This window comes from Lutra lutra, chromosome 4 (genome assembly GCF_902655055.1).
Source record: "Lutra lutra chromosome 4, mLutLut1.2, whole genome shotgun sequence".
Lineage (NCBI taxonomy): Eukaryota > Metazoa > Chordata > Mammalia > Carnivora > Mustelidae > Lutra > Lutra lutra.
Genome location: NC_062281.1, coordinates 79,686,289 through 79,704,553, shown reverse-complemented (window position 1 = coordinate 79,704,553; position 18,265 = coordinate 79,686,289). Strand labels below are relative to the sequence as shown.

General features: G+C 43.0%; 1 protein-coding gene across 2 annotated transcripts in view; it reads right to left on the bottom strand.

Annotated features, from left to right (window-relative positions):
• The window catches only part of OPRK1 (opioid receptor kappa 1), a 30,041-nt gene extending 18,970 nt beyond the window's left edge, over nt 1–11,071 (bottom strand). The window contains exons 1-2 of one of the 2 annotated variants that reach the window (XM_047728491.1): nt 10,840–11,071; nt 10,186–10,455 (exon numbers count right to left, since the gene is read on the bottom strand). In XM_047728491.1, the coding sequence (XP_047584447.1) occupies nt 10,186–10,439 (254 nt within the window). In that variant the 5' untranslated portion in view covers nt 10,440–10,455; nt 10,840–11,071. Of the gene's footprint in view, nt 1–10,185; nt 10,456–10,839 lie in introns of those variants that run through there. The other variant, XM_047728493.1, reaches the window with a different exon arrangement.
• Nucleotides 11,072–18,265: the final 7,194 nt, after the last annotated feature.

Genomic DNA, 18,265 nt, shown 5'->3' with positions numbered 1-18,265 from the left:
TCTTCTCTCTGGTTATAGTCAAGCTTCCTCCCCTATATTCATCATTTCATTATTTCAACACATTTTTAAGTGCCTGCTCCATATACAACAATATACTGGGCATTGAGGATGACTGAGAAAACCAATAAACTGACTGTGACCCGAGGAGCTTTTCAACCCACTAAGTCAAAATTACAACGTAAACTAGAGGACCAGACAGGGCAGGATCAGCGTGTAGTGAAGAGATGGGGGCACATTTTAAAGAAGACAAAACCTGGACAGGATCTTGCACTTTGAGAAGGATCTGGAGAGAGAGGTTTTCATGGCTACAGTAATGAGAACCTGACTGAGCTGGGAAAAGGGGTGTCAGGGCACAGAGGACCTTGAATACCAAGAGGCAAAACCATGTGGAGTGTTCACAGAGGACTTATTATGGGACAAACTCTGTTTTGAGAACTTTATCTGGCAAAGTTGTCTTGATAACTAAATGAGACAATCCCTCAAAGTACTCATCACAGGACTTGGTATTTGTTGATTGATCACTGGATGCCAGTCCTCACAGTCATCATTCCTGCTGCTGGTATCATTGCGGTGGTCATTACCTGCCACGGCCCTAATAAACTGCCTCACAGTCCCATTATATACCACTGCCCCCACTTCTTTTGAAGAGTAAGCTATCTAAGAGATGATTCTCAGGGGTTCTCAGATTGCACAGCTAATCAGTAATGGCCATTCGGGGCTGTCATTCAAAAGTTTCTTAAAGAGGCAGAAATTTCAGAGAATTTATGTGATTCTGTGCATCTGCTCCTTCCAGGAGCTAAAGATTGAAAGCTATTCTGGTAAGTGTGGTAACTATGCATCATGAGGGGAAAAAACATTTGATATGAGGGAATGGGGCATGAGTCAAGGAATACTAATATTGAATACTAACATACTGCCCATCTACAGACAAAGGCTGTCATGTACACTACAGTGTTGCAGTTTTCCCACAAACAACACCCATTGTTTGGGTGAGGAAACAGAGTAAAGAGGAAGTAAATGGCTTGCCTGAGACCACAAATTAGTGGACATAAGGGAGTAAAATCTGTAGCCCTCAAACCACAGCTCCAACAGAATGAAACAAACAAACACCCGAGTGGTCATTTTTCTGAATAGAACCCTTTAGTATGGAGAATGCCTACAGGCCTTTAGAATACACCTGAAGAGGTGGGGGGGGTGGGAGGTTGGGGGAACCAGGTGGTGGGTATTAGAGAGGGCATGGATTGCATGGAGCACTGGGTGTGGTACAAAAACAATGAATACTGTTATGCTGAAAATAAATTTTTAAAAAATGAAAAAAAAAAAAAAAAAGAATACACCTGAAGAATCACTCTTTGGTCCTGGTGAAGAAAATGAGTGTGACCAAACACTCCTGACCCACAGGAAGCTGGCCACTCACTATCTTACAAGACCTGAGCTGCACTAGCTTCTGAAGACCCCTAACACACCATGCTCAGTAGAAGGAAATTTCTGTGACACCTGGGAAATCGCAATCCTTTTAAACCAACAGTGGATAATTAGCATAATGAGAGACATGCTTCAACATTCTTTTCTCTGCACTGTCAACAAGCATGATTTATTCATTTTCCTGGGCATGTTTTCCAGATACAGAGCATTCCAGATTTTATATTTTAAATGATCAGAAATGGTGGCTTTACTGATGTGAATTTTCAGAAGAACTTATTTGAAAACATAATGAGTTTGCTTCATTAATTCTCTAGATAACTTCCAGTTCATCTCAAAATTGAGTTGCTGTGTCTTTTTGGATTATTTACTATTGAAACTATGGTTCTTTACTAAGGGGCAAGGCTTATTAGTTTTTTAAGGGAAGGAAAGGAAATTTGGTTCTTGTTTTATCTGACTCTGAAATTGAATATACTCACTATATTCACATTCACTATGTGAATCCACAGATTCATTCAGATGTCAGGTCCCTCCAGTTCCCCAGAATTACTCTCCCATATTCAAAGACAAAAAGCTATAGGAAAAACAGAGGAGCAGATGTGTCCCTGAGTTCCACGACTGTCAAAGCTTCAGCAACCATGCTGGCAATGATGTATATAGCCAGAATGGTGGACATGCATCACCTCGCACGGCAGGCAGGCTGTCAGGCAGGGTGGTGGGAGAATGCAGAACAGTGATTTTACTGCTACAGCAGGTACCAGGACCTGCTCGTCCTCTGTAGGCATGGTCCTGACACCCAGCATCAATGTTCTAGTGTACTCAGCTGTGCACACAGCGTGAGTGTTTATCACTCATAGCCTGACGACAGTAGAACAACTGTAAATCTCATGTGATTGACATGCTGTTTCTCAGTCTACAACTATCTGGATATTTAGAAGTACACAGATATCTTAGATGATTTTTTCCAACTTTATACAGAAAACTGAAGTAGCTAAGGGTACCACAGGATGCTGGCAGAGAGGAGACAAGATTACCCTTCCACTCTGTACTCTTAAATCAGTAGGAAATGCCACCCCCCCGAACCCCGCTCCAGGGTGGAAAGCAACATGGTAAGCAGAGAGAGTTCGTTGTCTTGTGAAGTGAGCAAACACTTAGCAGGATCTCAGAAGAGAGCTCCTATTGTGAAAGAGGATCTCTAAATACTCGTAACTCTAGCTGTTTTTAATATGAAGCCTCCCTTCCCCCCCTTCAGACCAGTCTTTTGGGATCTCTCAATTTATCACATATTCATCACATGCCTTCAATTTTTCTCATCTTTCATCTTTGCTGGACCAAGGAAGGGTGAGTGTTCACACACATACATACACACACACACACACACACACACACACCCCTTTTACAATATTATCCCCACTCCTAAAGTCTCCTCTCTTACATAAACTTTCGTTATCTCAGAAATAAGTCAGTATCCCCTCCAAAGAAAGAAACAAAGAAAGACTGGCTGATTTTCTGTGGAGGAATACATCTTTTGTTAATACAGTTTTGAGCCTGCATTACTTGCACCACTGAAACCACATAAGCCAAAATTTAGAAAAAAGGCTATCCTGCAGCCATACAATTTTAGGTTTTTGCATTGCGGATGGGCTGAGCCCCCTGGGGCAATGACAATTGAGTGCATCCAGAAGTTAATCTGGAGTGAAAAAAACGCCAACTACACAGCTCACAGAAAGATACTGCTACTCAAGAGATACAGGTGAGTGATCAATGGAGAGAGGCAATCATCTCCCAGCCAGAAATAAGTCCCTCCTAAAACTAAGTTGAAGACAGGCACCAGGAAAAATTGTAAAGTCTCATAAGGTCAACAGAATCAAGAAGTGATTTTGAAGACTACGATTTTGCCTAGAGTCTGTTAAAGGTTAGGAGTTCTATGCCTGATGACTTTCTTTCTTTCTTTTCCTTTTTTTTTTTGGGGGGGGGGTGGTATACAGCTGATTCTTTTCTGATCTCTGAAACACAAGGATTTGGATTTCAGCTGCAATCTCATGTTCCACAGGGAAGAAAATAGTCCCACTTTGCAAATCCATATCATCACTTGCAATGAAATCAAGTCTCTCTTTTAAGAGCTTGTAAAATGACAAAATTACCTGGAGAAATGCAAGATAGGCACTTTTGGAAAATAATTTCTGGAGGGATCTTCACTATGCTTACTTTTGAGGAAATGTTCAACATTGGTTCCAAAGAGAGGACTCAGGATAAATGAAACATATTTTTCAATCAAAGCCTGAGATAAGACAGATGTCAGAGATGGAGCAGCACAAGGTTAATTATACCAATATGCCTCTGCCTTTCCTTCAGTGCCTCGCTAGGTATAGTCTGGCGATATTATCCAAGGTTGGCTACAGTAACACTTGAGAGAATGTGTAATATATGTGTATATACAATTGCCGTGATTGCAATGAGAACTTCGAGAAGGAAAAGATACTCTTTTTCATGGATGGAAAAGAGACTCATCAGACACTCTGATTGGGTCAACTCACTTCTTTCTTAATTCGGTGATAGCCACAGTTTCCTAGAACTGATACAAGTTCAGCCATGGGGCCCGGACCAACTCAGGGTGACCTGAGTCTGTATATGCCGTGTGACCTAAGATGGTCTCTGCAGAGTGGGATTTCTGTCAGCAGCTTGGAGAAGCACTCTGTCCCCTAATTAATAAGCAAGAAAATGGGTACCCTTGCAAAAAACCACCTCTGTGTCCAGCAAGCTTGAATGGGTTGGCTGCCTTTGGAGAAGAAATTTGAGTTCTGGAAATGGAAGCATTTCCAGAGTAATTTTGTGGTTCTGTTTTTGTTTTTGTTTTATTTTGTTTGTTTTTTTCCCTATGTCTCTTATAAAGCTGCCCGTTAGGAAATTTCAACACTGCCCAGGCTGAACTATAAGAAAGCAAAAGTCTTCTACTCCCAGGGCAAGGGTAGCAAAAGACTGACTCCCTAGAGGTCTTTATTGTGGTAGTGGTGAATTAATGAAAACTAATGAGAAAAGCAAAAGGCAAAACTTAAGACCAACAACCAAGTAATTTTGATTCCTATTATTTTTGTCCTAATAGTTTTTTCCTTGTTTATCCTTATATTTAACTTTAAAAGAAGTATGCCTTTACAAGAGGAATGCTTTCCTTCAAATTAAACAAAAGAGAACATATATACATAATTTTCATGAAAATTGAAGCTTGAGGAGAGTGTTTTCTTAAGGAGAACAGAAATAGGATGGGCCGAGATTAGGGCTGGGAATTATCTCCCCTCAGATACATGCAAATTCTATTTGAAGATAGAGACTTCAAAGAGGCAAAGTGAGGTAAAATCAAGGTAAAATGGGGTCATAAGAGCAGGCTTTAATACAATTTGACTGGTGTCTATATCAAAGTAGGAGATTAAGACACAGACACACATGGAAAGAAGACCACGTGAGGACACGGAGAAAAGAGCCATCTATAAGCCAAGGAGAGAGGTCTCAGAAGAAACCAACCCTGCCAACACCTTGATCTCGGACTTCTAGTCTCCCTGTGAGAAAATAATTTCTGTTGTTTAAACCACCCAGTCTGTGGACCTTTGTGACAGCAGACTTAGCACACCAAGATAGGGCAGAGCAAAGGTTTCCCTGAGAAAGAAGATCCCCCTGCCACAAGTAGCCTGCCTCTGCTGATGCCTGCCTTCCCACCAGACTTGCTCAGCCAGTCCCACCAACACATAACCCAATTCCTTGCGACAAATCTCTTCACAGGTACATCTCCTACTGGTTCTACTGTTCTGAATGAATCCTGACTAATACAGAGAGTGAGAAAAGTGAGGATAGAAGAGCTGAGAAGGCTCTGGAAAATATGACCAATTAAGAAACACAAAAAGAGTAGGCTGTGCTGTGGACAAGAGAAACCCAAGGATGTGCCAGGAAGTGAAGGACAGGGTGCTATCAGAGAAAGCAAGTGGCATAAGACTGGTTGAGAATATCAAATCTCCACAGAAATCAAGGCACAGTCAGCCAAAATGAGAAGCTGAAACATGATGCTCTAGCTTTGGTAAAGGAGCGTCAGGGAGGGAATCCATGTGCACAGGGCTGAGGAACATGTGAAAGACAGGAAAATGAAGAAGGATTATCCCTCTAAGAAGTTTACCTACAATACACAGGAGGATGAAAAGACATTATTAAAGGAACTCAGAAAAATGGAAGGGTCGTGGATATTGACTACCTGTAAGATGACAGATGCTTGAGTATGTCCAGGAGTTTAAAGGACAAAAGCAGTGGAGATATTATAAATAGCAGAGAAATGGGTTAGCTAACACAGCAGAGACCTCAGGAGAGCCCAAGGTGATGAGATTCAACCCTCAGGAGCAGGGATCTGCTATGGATACAAAGAAGGAAACATCTCCACAGAGATGGGATGATATGAGGGAGGGTGGCTGCCAATGCATGTGTATAGGCAGAACATTCCCAGCAGCTAGACTCTAGTGTCACAGTGAACTACTGGGTTAAGATGATCCCCTGACCATGATGAAATATGGTCAGGGAGGGCTTAGGAATTAGTACCGTCTAAATTAGTTTGGAGTTTTTTGCTTTTTTGTTTTCTTTTGTTTTGGTTTGTTGTTTTTGTTGTTCGTTTGTTTTGTTTTGTTTTTTTTTTTTGTTTATTAGTGACAAATAGGAAAAGGTATTGTTTCTTTCTGGAAATAAGAGAGAGACACAGAAACACTAGGCAGACTTGGGTTCAACTACTCTTGAAGGCGGCGACTTTGCCTTCAAGTGTATCTTTACAAAGATAAAATTGATTTTATTCAGCGGCATTCAATTCGCTGGGAATAGGAACAGAAAGATAAACTACTAGCTTGATCCAGGGTCGTGGTTCAGTGGAAGACAACAGCAGAAGGACAAGAAGGCAAGGCAGCTGAATGTATTGTCAAGAGAGGCTGCAGTGATGGTTTATGGTGTCCAGGCAAGTAAAGAGAAAAGGAGAGTCTGGGAGAAAATGAATTCTTACTGCCCAGTAAGAAAATATCCACAGGTCTGCCAGAGTGGTATAATGGGCAGTGAATTGAACAGTGAGCCAAAGCACAGGCTCTGGGGTCAGCCTGGCTCCACGATCAGCAAGGTGTGACCTTTGTCAGTTTATTTAATCTTTCTTTGCCTTCATTTCACCATCTGTTAAATGAGATAGTAATACACCTATGGTTGTATAGAATAAATAAAATGATTCCCATGAAGTAGGGAGCTTTACCCATCTGGCATATATTTAGTGTCTCTCAAGTTTTAGTCATGTCTGCTAGGGGTGGAGACAGCTGTATGCATGGAAGTTGCAGGAGAATGGAAGTTTTAGATGTCACAGGTGAGACTGCCTGGCAGGATCCAGGATGTGGGTGTGGGTGTGGGTGGCCATCACAACATTCGCTGCAGGTGACCTACACAGGTAGAGGTGGAGAGAACACAGGCTTAGGATCCTAAGTGTCACACCCATTGGCACACCCGAGGTCTCCGTAGAAGCCAAATATAGAGATCTAGGGCTGAGGTAAGAACCTTCCAACCTGGGGCACCTGGGTGGCTCAGTGGGTTAAGCCTCTGCCTTCGGCTCAAGTCATGATCCCAGGGTCCTGGGATCAAGCCCCACATCTGGCTCCCTGCTCAGCGGGGAGTATGCTTCCTCCTCTCTCTCTGCCTGCCTCTCTGCATACTTGTGATCGCTGTCTGTCAAATAAATAAATAAAGTCTTTTTTTTTTTAAGATTTTTATTTATTTATTTGACAGAGAGAGACCACAAGCAGGCAGAGAGGCAGGCAGAGAGAGAGGAGGAAGCAGGCTCCCTGCTGAGCAGAGAGCCCGATGCGGGGCTCGATCCCAGGACCCTGAGACCACGACCTGAGCCAAAGGCAGCGGCTTAACCCACTGAGCCACCCAGGCGCCCCAAATAAAGTCTTTAAAAAAAAAAAAAAAAAGAACCTCCCATCCCAGGACCACAAATGCCAAAGTCTAGTGAGAAGGGAGCATGTAGGTGCTTAATTTTAAGGTTTTCACAATGAAAAGTTACTATGCCCTAATATTAGGCAGTTATGGCAATTGGTACCTATGAAATGATGAAAACCCTTGAAATTATAAATATATTCAGAGGGTACTGAGTGGCATTTCAGGCATCCAATATGGGAAAGCAATGTATAAGACAGCTCTAAAAACAGTCAAAGCTTTTTCCACAACCCTAAGTTACTCCCCAGGTCTGAGCTGGCCATCTCGGACCTGCACCTGCCCTGACATCCAAGCATCTTTAGAATGATGTCCTAGATGGCTGAACCATGACTTTTTTCAATGTGTAGTATTTTAAAATAGTGTTCCTCTCAAAAGTGATCCTCCATCTTTTCAAGCAGTGTTGCTCAGCCCTCAAGATCAATTACAAATCTGCGTATGAATCCTCACTCCCGTTCTGCTCTCAGTTCTGATGTGTACACCATACCCACCTCTCTCAAGTCTTCAGTTCCTTCTTCTGAGCAAAATAAACCCAAGTTCACCAACTTCTCTTCTGAGGTTTTATTTTTCAAATCTTTGACCATGTCTCAGTCTTAACCAACTCCAAATATTCCTTAATCCTCTTGGCTATAGCTGTAAGCAAACTAATGTTTCAGTACATTGGCATTCCAGGATGAGAGCAGAACTCCTCACTTTTCATATTTCATCTCCAGTAAGTAAGAGTGGGGTGGGAGGATGGATGATTGTTACATGAACTCGCTAACTTCTTTTGTATTTTTAGTTGAATTTATCTCCTTTCAACAAATTTTAGTCCTGGGTATCTTTTGGATACACACACACATATAATTATAGACTGCATATGTTATATAAATATGTGACTAATTAGTAAGTGTACCATATTATGATTTATAATGGTGATTATTCATTATATGTAATTATATGTAATTGTTATATATATTTATATTTCATTTCTATTTCTATTTCTTCATATTCATATTTGTCATTAAAAGTCTTAGTTAATCTATAATTCTGTTTTCATTCTGACATGTCTACTGTTCTCCATGGAGTTGTCTTTACACGCATTTTAGGATTCTTCATTCCTTTTGATCATATTCTGCACAGTTATATAAACAGTTGTTAAGCAACTAAGAAGCTCTTCTCAAACTCACAACCTCAGGTGCTCATTCAAATAACAGTAAGATGTATTTATTTTGCTCATGCACTTAAATATAAGTAGGAACACACTTTTTTTAACATCTTGTTTAACAATGTTTTATTACAAAACAACAGCCTCTGAACAGAGATTTTTAAAAATTTTTAATTGTAATTGAGAACACAGCTGTCTTTTCTTTTCTTTTGGTTGCTATAATCTTCTCTCTAAAGGTGAGAAGCCCTGAAATTACTAATGATTTGGAAAAACAACGTGTTTTAAAATATTTTCTCCCTCTGTAGCCTTTACGCATCATAGAGCAAATGCCAAAAAATGCAATACACAATTACGGAAACCAAGGCTAATAAGCCACAAGCACTAACTGTAGGTGAAATGAGATTTATAATATGTATTCGGAGGCCTAAATGATGGGTTTTAGTTTCAGAGTGCAGATGAAGATAAAAGACCTTACATTCTCAAACCTAGATAGACAGTTTAATGGGCATTTTTTATTATGATGATTTCCCAAGACTCATGCTACTATAGATAGTGTTCTTAAGGGTCATATAAAATATAGAGCTAAAGTTAGAATTTAAAAACAGAAACATAGTTTTTATTCATCCCTTCAATGCCTCTGAAAAGAGTGACTTGTGTCCCTTATTTCACAGGAACTTCTCAAAGGAATGTAAGCCCCTTATTCACTCTCAACTCTCCCACAAAGGGAAATACATATATACCAAAGGGCATCCAGAGCAAAGTTGGGATTTTTTTTTTTCCTTTTCTTGTTTTCTTTGTTGAAAGAGGCCAAAATAAGCTTACCAGAAAATAAGCTTACCACTTACCAGAAAATTAGCAGATATAGGTGGATATTTGGGTATTAATAATTAGAAGTTGACTTCAATGTAATGCCACCAAAGAACAATAAAATAGAACCATCAGCTTCTCTAGATGGAAAATAAAAAGTAAAGCAATATTTGAAAACCTCCACCATCCACTTTAGAGGATAAATATTGGATGGCTTATTTACCAAAAAATCACTGATATTCTAAATAAATGAGGAAACATTTCAGTACTAAAAGGGCTCATGCATGGTTACCAACAACTCTAAATATTATATTGGCTTTTGCTCATAAACCATAATACCAATCTGATGAGTCACGTAAAATTCTGAATTATCTCCAATGTATTCGATGGGCCTGAATTTTACCTTAAGAAATATTTGCAAAGGACAGAACAAAGTGCTCCGAACTGGCGTGGGCAACCAGGCAAAAAAGCCAGTTAAAGGAACTAGCTTCCTTTCCAGAAGACACTGACCTTTCTCCACACCCTAGTACTTTGCCTGACCAGGGTTGGGGGTGGGTGAAGAGGAGGGTCATTCAAACGCTCAAATAGCCCCTGGCTGTGCGATTCGCCCCATGTGAATTTCGCAGTTCCCCACCCAAAACTCTTCCAGGAAATCCTTTACTTCAAGGAGGCCACCCTCTGAGAATCTCGGGGGTCCCCGCAAGAACTTCAAGGAGTCTCCGCCACCAGCTGGAGCCCCAACCTCCAGTCCTGGCGGCAGAACCCGACCTTCTCTTCAGACCCCACGCACTGCGGCGCCCGGACCCCACACTCACCGGATGATCACGAACATGACCAGAGAGTTGCCCACCAAGCCCACGACGAACACCACCGAGTAGACCGCCGTGATGATGACTGGGATGGCGGGAGAGATGTGCGCGGACTCCAGCTGCGCGCCCTCGGAGCCCTCGCTGCTGTTGCGGTCCGCCTCGGCCCAGTCAGGCAGCCAGCTGCCGTTTGGGAGCAGGCAGGTGCTCGGGGAGCAGGTGGGGCTCGGCTCCCCGCGGAAGATCTGGACCGGGGACTCCATAGTCAGGCGGCTGCAGCTGGAGGGCAAGCAGAGGAAGAACTGCGGGGTCACGAGAGCTAGCTGGACCCAGAGAGGCAAACTTTGCCCGCACGCGGGCCAACGCGCGGAGGCCAGTAGCCGGCGGAGCCCCGGTCCCCCTGATGCCCAATCCGGCGCCACGTCCCCCGGGGCGGGAGAAGGAGGGTGGACCTCTCGCTGCCGCGGGTACTGGTGAGGCGGACAGCCAGCGCTCGCTCCTCTTCCCCAGCTCCAGAAATCCCCTCCAGCCCTTTCCTAGGCACGGTCCCCTGTGGAATTGTCCCCAGACTGATGCTCTGAGCCCCCAGGAGCAAAAAGCACTCGAGCTCAGAACCCTGGCTCCCCAGGACTGCTCCTAGAAAGTCAAAAGCCCGAAGCTTACCTCCGGCTCCCGGAGCCCCGAGCAGTGGTTCAGGGGACGTCCTGGCCCCTGCGGAACCTTGCGCTCCCGGGGCGGCTCAGCCCTCAGAGTCGCCGCGCAGCCCAAACCCAGTGCTCCGACGGAGGTACCTTTTCTACCCAGCTCGGTCGCCACGGCTCACTCGGCTCCCCACAACCTGCGGCGGCTCAGCCAGGCCTTTGCTGCTAGGACTCGGCGGGAGCACTGGCCGGGAGGGGGGAGAGCTCAGGGGAGCCCCGCCCCGGGGCCGCGCCCCGCCCTGCCCCGCCCGGTCCTGCCCCGCCCCGTGCCGCCCACCCAAACCCAGCTTGGCCAGCGAAGGTAACTGCCCAGCCTCCGGGAGCCCCCAGCTGAGGCTCAGTGAGCACCAACTACCCAGAGCCACAGCATCCTATCTTGGACAGCCCAAAGACTGAGAGCTGCTGTTCCCTTTAGTTTTAGTAATGAGGAAGGATGTGCCTCAATGGGAGCATGCATCTAGATTATCTATAATAAAGTCTAGAACTACTGCGGGCCTCATTCTCCAGGCAGGTCTTTCAAGAGAGGAGAAAAAACGTGCTTTTGTTTATTTGAATGACCCATCCAAATAAAGTAGCAAAATAGTCTAATTAGAATAAGACTAGGTCATAAGATATTAAATATTTAGTATACATAAATAGAATATTCCTGTACATTCCATTCCTTCTAGTCTTCTCTGAGATGACACACATACTGCACCTTAGAGATATTAACTGTATCTCATGCTATTACCTGCGAATAAGTAAAATACTCTCCCTACTCAGGCCTTGGTGTTGGCTGGGGAGTTGACAATGTCTCTTTCTTTCTTTATTCCCTGCAGTCATCAATTTTCTGTCCCTAGGGTGCCTTCTCTATGAAGCCCCCAAGAACCTGAACTCCCGTAGAGAAATTCAGTCATTGTCATTTCTGTGGTTAACTCCACCAGTCAAGGATTGCTCAGATTCTGCTGGGTGAAAGACGCCCTCCAACAAAGAGACCCAGGGAACAATGACAAAAATGAAGGAAGGCCAAGGTAAGTTGTACAGGGGAGCAAGGACTCAGCCACTGAAGTGAAGGTCCTGAAGGACAGTGAGGAGCTTCCCCTTTCCAAATTGGGTATGGGAGTCAGGATGCTGACACAGTCATTCCATTCATCAGTCGACTGCAGAAGAGAGCTCCTACCTTATTCAAGATATTGTGACCCCCAAAGAGGCATTTGACACTGGAGTCTTAACAACAACCTCAAAATGCACAGCTCTTCTTAGGAATTTGATTCAAAGAACAACAGCAAAGCTCTCCTTTGCCCAAAAGAATCCCTCCAACCCTGGGATCATAGGTGTTTTGAAAATTATTATCAAATCTTACTTTTTTTTTTTTTTAGGTTTTGATTGCAGATTTTCATTAGAAGAAGACAAAACATCAGAATGGTGGGATCTCCATATGTCTGGGTACTTCTGTGTTAGGAAGATGGCAGATGAATCATCTCCAGATGTCTGGGGGCTCATTTCCTGCCAGAGGGATCCCAGACTACCACCAAACTAACCCAGGAAGACATTGTGTTTGAAAACTAAGCAGTATCCAAGTAAGAAAGTAAAAATAATATGTTTAAGTAAAATAGCTAGGAAAGATGGAATTATCCATCTTTCTGTCTACTACCTATTTATTTATGATTTCATGCATTGAAAATACCTACAACTGTCTCTGTGCAACACACTTTTCTTTTGTTTTGTTTTCATTTTGTTTTATTGCTTTTCAGTATTCCAGAATTCATTGTTTATGCACCATACCCAGTGCTCCATGCAATACGTGCCCTCTATAATACCCATCACCAGGCTCACCCAACCACCCAACCCGCTCCCTTTTGAAAGAGTATTTACAATATCTATCCTGCTTTTGCACTCACCACATTGGTTAATTTTTGTTGTACTTAGCACCCAGGTGGCTCATACAGCTGGTAACATTACTGAGCTGGGCTCAAACACAGGTGTTTCTGGCTCTTGCCATATGCTGATTGCACAGAATAGTTTCATGTAAGGGAGCAAATGTAGAGTGACTCTTCCCCAAAAGACAAAATATATATAGAGAAAGGGTTATTTGGCAAAGATAAAAAAGAGGAACAGGAAAGGTATTACTTGAAAAGATATAAGTAAACTTTCTTTTTTTAAGATTTATTTATTTGAGAGAGAGCGCATGAGTGGGTGTGGGGGGCAGAGGGACAGAGGGAGAGAGAGAAGCAGACTCCCCACTGAGCAGGGAGCCCAATGTGGGGCTGGATCCCAGGCCCCTGAAATCATGAACTGAGCCAAAGGCAGAGGCTTAACCAACTGAGCCACTAAGGCACCCTAACAGTTTTCAAGAGGTAAAAAAAAACTTTAAAGAAGTTTCCAAGTTTATACAATTCCAATAACTTGAACTTTTTGCTCTCTCATAGTGTGTGTGTGTGTGTGTGTGTGTAGAGGTTTGCTAGGTACTCTATAATGAAAGCAGAATGCAGAACTCAGCCTGGGACTTCTAAACTATAAGACGATGTTCTCATTCTGATCACCAATAAGAAAACTCTACTAGTTGGGACAGCCTTTTGAAGGCAAAATACTACTAATTATGATAAAGGCAGTTTTGTTTCATTTGAATACTCTTATTTTTTTTTTCTTTTTTACCAAACTAATGGCCAAAATAAAGTGAAGCCAAAATGGGCAGAGCATTAAGAAACCTCCAGGCAGTTGCAGTTGCCAGGGGAACCTGGCTTGTGTCTCTGAACAGTGAGGAAGTCTGCTTATGTGCAGTCAGGTTGTCAGGAATATGAGATTTTATCACAATATTGGAGAAGAGCCTATAAAATAGAAAGGAAAAACAAACTGCTAAAATGCTGTATAGTATTATGCAGTGATACAAAGCACATGTTATTAAACTTACCCGCACTTGATCGCTACCTGCCATTCTGCTCAGGGCTACCACTATGCTTATAACTACAAGTAAAGTACTTTTTTTTTTATTTTAAAGATTTTTATTTATTTATTTGACAGAGAGAGATCACAAGTAGACGGAGAGGCAGGCAGAGAGAGAGAGAGGGAAGCAGGCTCCCTGCTGAGCAGAGAGCCCGATGTGGGACTCGACCCCAGGACCCTGAGATCATGACCTGAGCCGAAGGCAGCAGATTAACCCACTGAGCCACCCAGGCGCCCCAAGTAAAGTACTTTTAAAGCTGCAAAATGTGTTCTCAGTGACTCTTATTCATGCTACAAAGTAGTTTGGGGAGTGTGTGCTTTGGCATTTCTATTGTATAGACTATGGATACCACCAGTAAACTGTGATCAACTGGATTTTTTGTGGCTCTAAAAGCAGATATAAACCTGCAATAAGTATATAGCTGAAGGCAGCAATTACATTTGCTTAAGACCCAGGTGTGGCTAGTGCAGCCTCAGAGGAGCCAGAATGCAGCAGTGTCCTTCATGTCACTGATCAGATATTGCTGAATACAGGTAAGAAGGCAGGACTCAAGGGAGTAACAAGACAAGGACAAATTATCCAATCTAGTGTGAGAGACAGAACCTAAATCTTTAAAATTTTATGAATAATTAATTAATAACAAGTACAGTTAACTGGTGAGTCTTTTATAGGAAACATATTTAATAAAACAAGGTAGTCAACGATGAATACAACTAGTTTGTGTGAAGTAAATAAAAGGCTCCCCTTCTTCAAGGCTCTCCTATCTTCAAATTGCCATAATAAAGATGTAAGTCCCCTTCGTGTCTTTGTCATGAAGACATCCTGTGAGCTATTGCAGGTATAGAGCCTGCACATGTTTAGGGAGGCCCCAAAGACCAGATGTCCTCACGACAAAAGCATCAGGGAAGTCCCTGTGAACCAAGTAGTGTTGAAGCGGCCACTTCAAGACTGTAGGTAGTTCTCCAGGTGAAGAGGAAGAAAGGAACATTCTAGGCAGGATCAAATAGCAAATGTGAAGAACATGCATGGGCAGAAGTGAAACACATTTATGGAACTGAGGGGAGTCCAAGGTATCTGAGCCTGGTGACCAAGGGAAGTGTGGCACAAGATAAAGTGAGAGCAGAGGTCAAGATTACACTGATCCCTGGGGCAACTGGGCGGCTCAGTCAGTTGAGCACCTGACTCTTGAGTTGCACTCAGGTTGTGATCTTGAGGTCAGGATATTGAGTCCTGTGGGTTTCGTGCTCAGCCTGGAGTCTGCTTGGAATTCTCTCTCCCTCTCCCTCTGCCCCTCCTGCTTGTGTTCTCTCTCTCTCTCTTTCTCTCCCTCTCAATCTCTCTCTTATAAGTAAATAAATCTTTTAAAAAATAAAGATTGAGCTCTTACAAATATATGGTTGAAGGTTTGGATTTCAGTGTAAGACACAGGAAGGGACATGAAGAGTCTCAGGCAGGAGGATAATATGCTCAGATTTGGGATTTTTGAAATATCACTTATCTTTAATTTGTATACTGTATTGGAAGAAAAAAGAGCAGATGTGATGAGTCCCTTATTGAATCAACATCATGCACTGTTACCACTAAAAGGCATCTTAGTGTGACACATACCAGCGTATTATATAAATAAGGGATAAAATGAGAACTTTCCCATGGTCACGGAGCTGAGTCTTAAACCTGAAACTACCAACCCTGAACCACTTGATCAAACTGGATCCACAGATTTGAAAATTCAGTGCCAGTCCCATGTCAGGTGCTAGGTTGGGGAGTGAGAGAAATTATGGCAACACAAGGCAATAAATGACAGTGTTCCCAGTGTTAGCAGCACTGATGATATTGAGGTGAGATCCAGGTGGAGGACAGAGGAATACATAAGTGGAGAGTCCCAAGGACAATGGTGCATAGACTGAGGAGTAGCTTGCAAGGAGGCATTGGTGGTTTGAGGAGGGCATATTTGAAGAAAAACATATTAGAACTACTATAGTAGTCTGGGTGAGAGATGATTCAACCCTAAAACAAGGTAATTGCTGCACACGTAGAGTACATGGTAGTTTTGAGGACCATTTAGGAAATTAGATTCGCAAAACCTGTAGTTTAAATGAATATAGAAGTTAGGGAGGATGAAGAGCCTGGAATTACTTTGGGCTTATGGTTGGGTGACCAAGTGGAGAACAGCACTATTAACTGAGATAAGAAATGGAGGAGAAGTCACAGCGAGCTGGGAGGAGAATGCAATGAGCCCAGGTTTTGCAAAGCTGTGTTTGAGGCACCCATGAGGCAGTTGTTTGTGTATGTGGTGGAGGATCATCTAACTCTGGGGAGAGTCTGTGTTGGAGAGATCAAAGACAGTTAGAGCCAAGGGCAGGAATAAGGGTGCCGGGGTGAGGATGGCAAGAAAGGCAAGCTGATGAGACAATGCTGAAAAACCACACCATAGGGGTAGGGATCTCACGAGGAGGACTGATAATAGGCATAAATGAAGGAGGAGAAAGAGAAACAGAGTCAGGGAAATCTGGAGAACAGAGAATTTCAAGGAAAGGTGATCAACAGTGTCCACATGACAGAGAATATAAAATAAGATACTTGACAAAGAAAAGGTCACTGAGGGCCTGGCATTATCTATAATAAAAGCGGGCTTTCTATTTGAGCAATGGAACAGAAATGAAGAGACAATTAAATGTAATGAAATTCTGAAAAGCCACTTGAAATTAGGGTTTTCTGTTGAAGGAACTCTCACTCTGGAGATGAGGACTATGTCAGCTGGCTAGTAGAAAAGACACCTGCCTTCTGCCCTACCCAAGGCCATTCCTCACTTTGGTTCTCACTGTGCATACGGAAAGGATTCCTACTGGGCCAATCACCAGGTGAGAGAATTATGCACACTATGGGGGGGGGGGGTTTCCACTCTGTATTGACAAGGCCCCAGGCTGTTAGTCTATATGACGTTCAGGAGTCAAGGACCCAGCTCTGAGGCAGGAGAGGCAGGAGAAGACCAGGTTTCCTGTTTCCCCAGAACCATGCGGATAATTCTGTTTGCCACTACACATCCACTCTCTGTCCTCTTCACCCCGTTCTGTGTCTAGAAAGTACTGGTTGGGTCCAGATACAGAAGCATACTGACAAGAGATGAGAAGGCAGGTGGAGAGTGAAGTCCTATTTTTGTCCCATGGTTCTTCCACCAGCGTCCTGTGTCAGCCTGCTTCCTCTGTGAAGGAACAACTCCTGCATGGCAGCCCCCTCAACACCGCTACCCTCTCAGGGTTGCAAGAATTCTTCCTTCATGCCAAAAGGTGGAAGAACTCCCCTCTCTCCTGCTTCTCTCACTGAAGTACTCAATTCCTCCTTTCCTGATTTCCCTCAGCTCTTTCCACACCTTACAATCTTTTTATTAGGAGGGCACTTGTGATAAGCACTGGGTGATGTATGGAAGTGTTAAATCACTAAATTGCACACCTGAAAGTAATATAACACTGTATGTTAACTAACTGGAATTAAAACAAAAACTTAAAAAAAATTCTCTCAGTTACCAAGTTTACAGTAACTCTCAGGACCCACATTCCCTGATTCACAAGGATCTTTGCTAATTATACTCACCTTGCTGCAAGGAGGAAGTTGGGAGAAGCGACTCATATGTTATCCTGGTCACACTTTACCTACAATCATAGAGAAGGAAGTTTTTGTGACTTTCTTTCAGTTCATTTTGAAACATTATACTTTTGTGTTTGATAATCTACCTTCCCTAACACCCTAATTAACTGAAAAGATACTGTCTTACCCAGCCTTGACTTTCTTGGCTCACCTTTGAGTTACATTAGAATGAATGAAACAATGCATTAGTGTCACAAAACAACATCAACACAAAGACTCCCAAGAAAACATTTCTTCTCCCTTTTAATTATCAACACTGTGTGTGTTTCCACTGAGATTAAAACGTACTCTTCACACGCTGTAGGTCGTGACCAGTACTTGGTGCTGACCAAGGGGTGTTCTCACTGGTTATTGTGGAGAGGCATGGCCTACCAATCCAACCCTGCCAGGCCATGGGACCACACATGTTGAAGCCACATTGTACCTCAGCTCATTAGGCACAGTGTGAATTATTTGTAGGAATTAGAAAATTTCCATGGGACTCCCAGTAATATCATATTTCATATAATTTTATTTTTCTAAAACCTTTTGCAGAAACATGTTAGAATTTTAAGAGACTCTTTTCTCTTTATTTGGTGTATTTCTGTCAAACCAATAACGTTGTGGATCCCTAGCACAGCCCCAATTAACACCTTATATTAATCATACTAAGACTGCTGTTCTGGGAATCATGCTCTCTTCCCAGTGTTTGTTTGCCCCTCATTTGGCTTAGAAGACACATAGTGAGAAGGGAATACTCCCAGGAGATGCTTTTAGTAGATATTCCTGAACCATCTCTTCATCTCTGATGCAAGCCACCCCAAGTGGGTCTAGAGAAGAG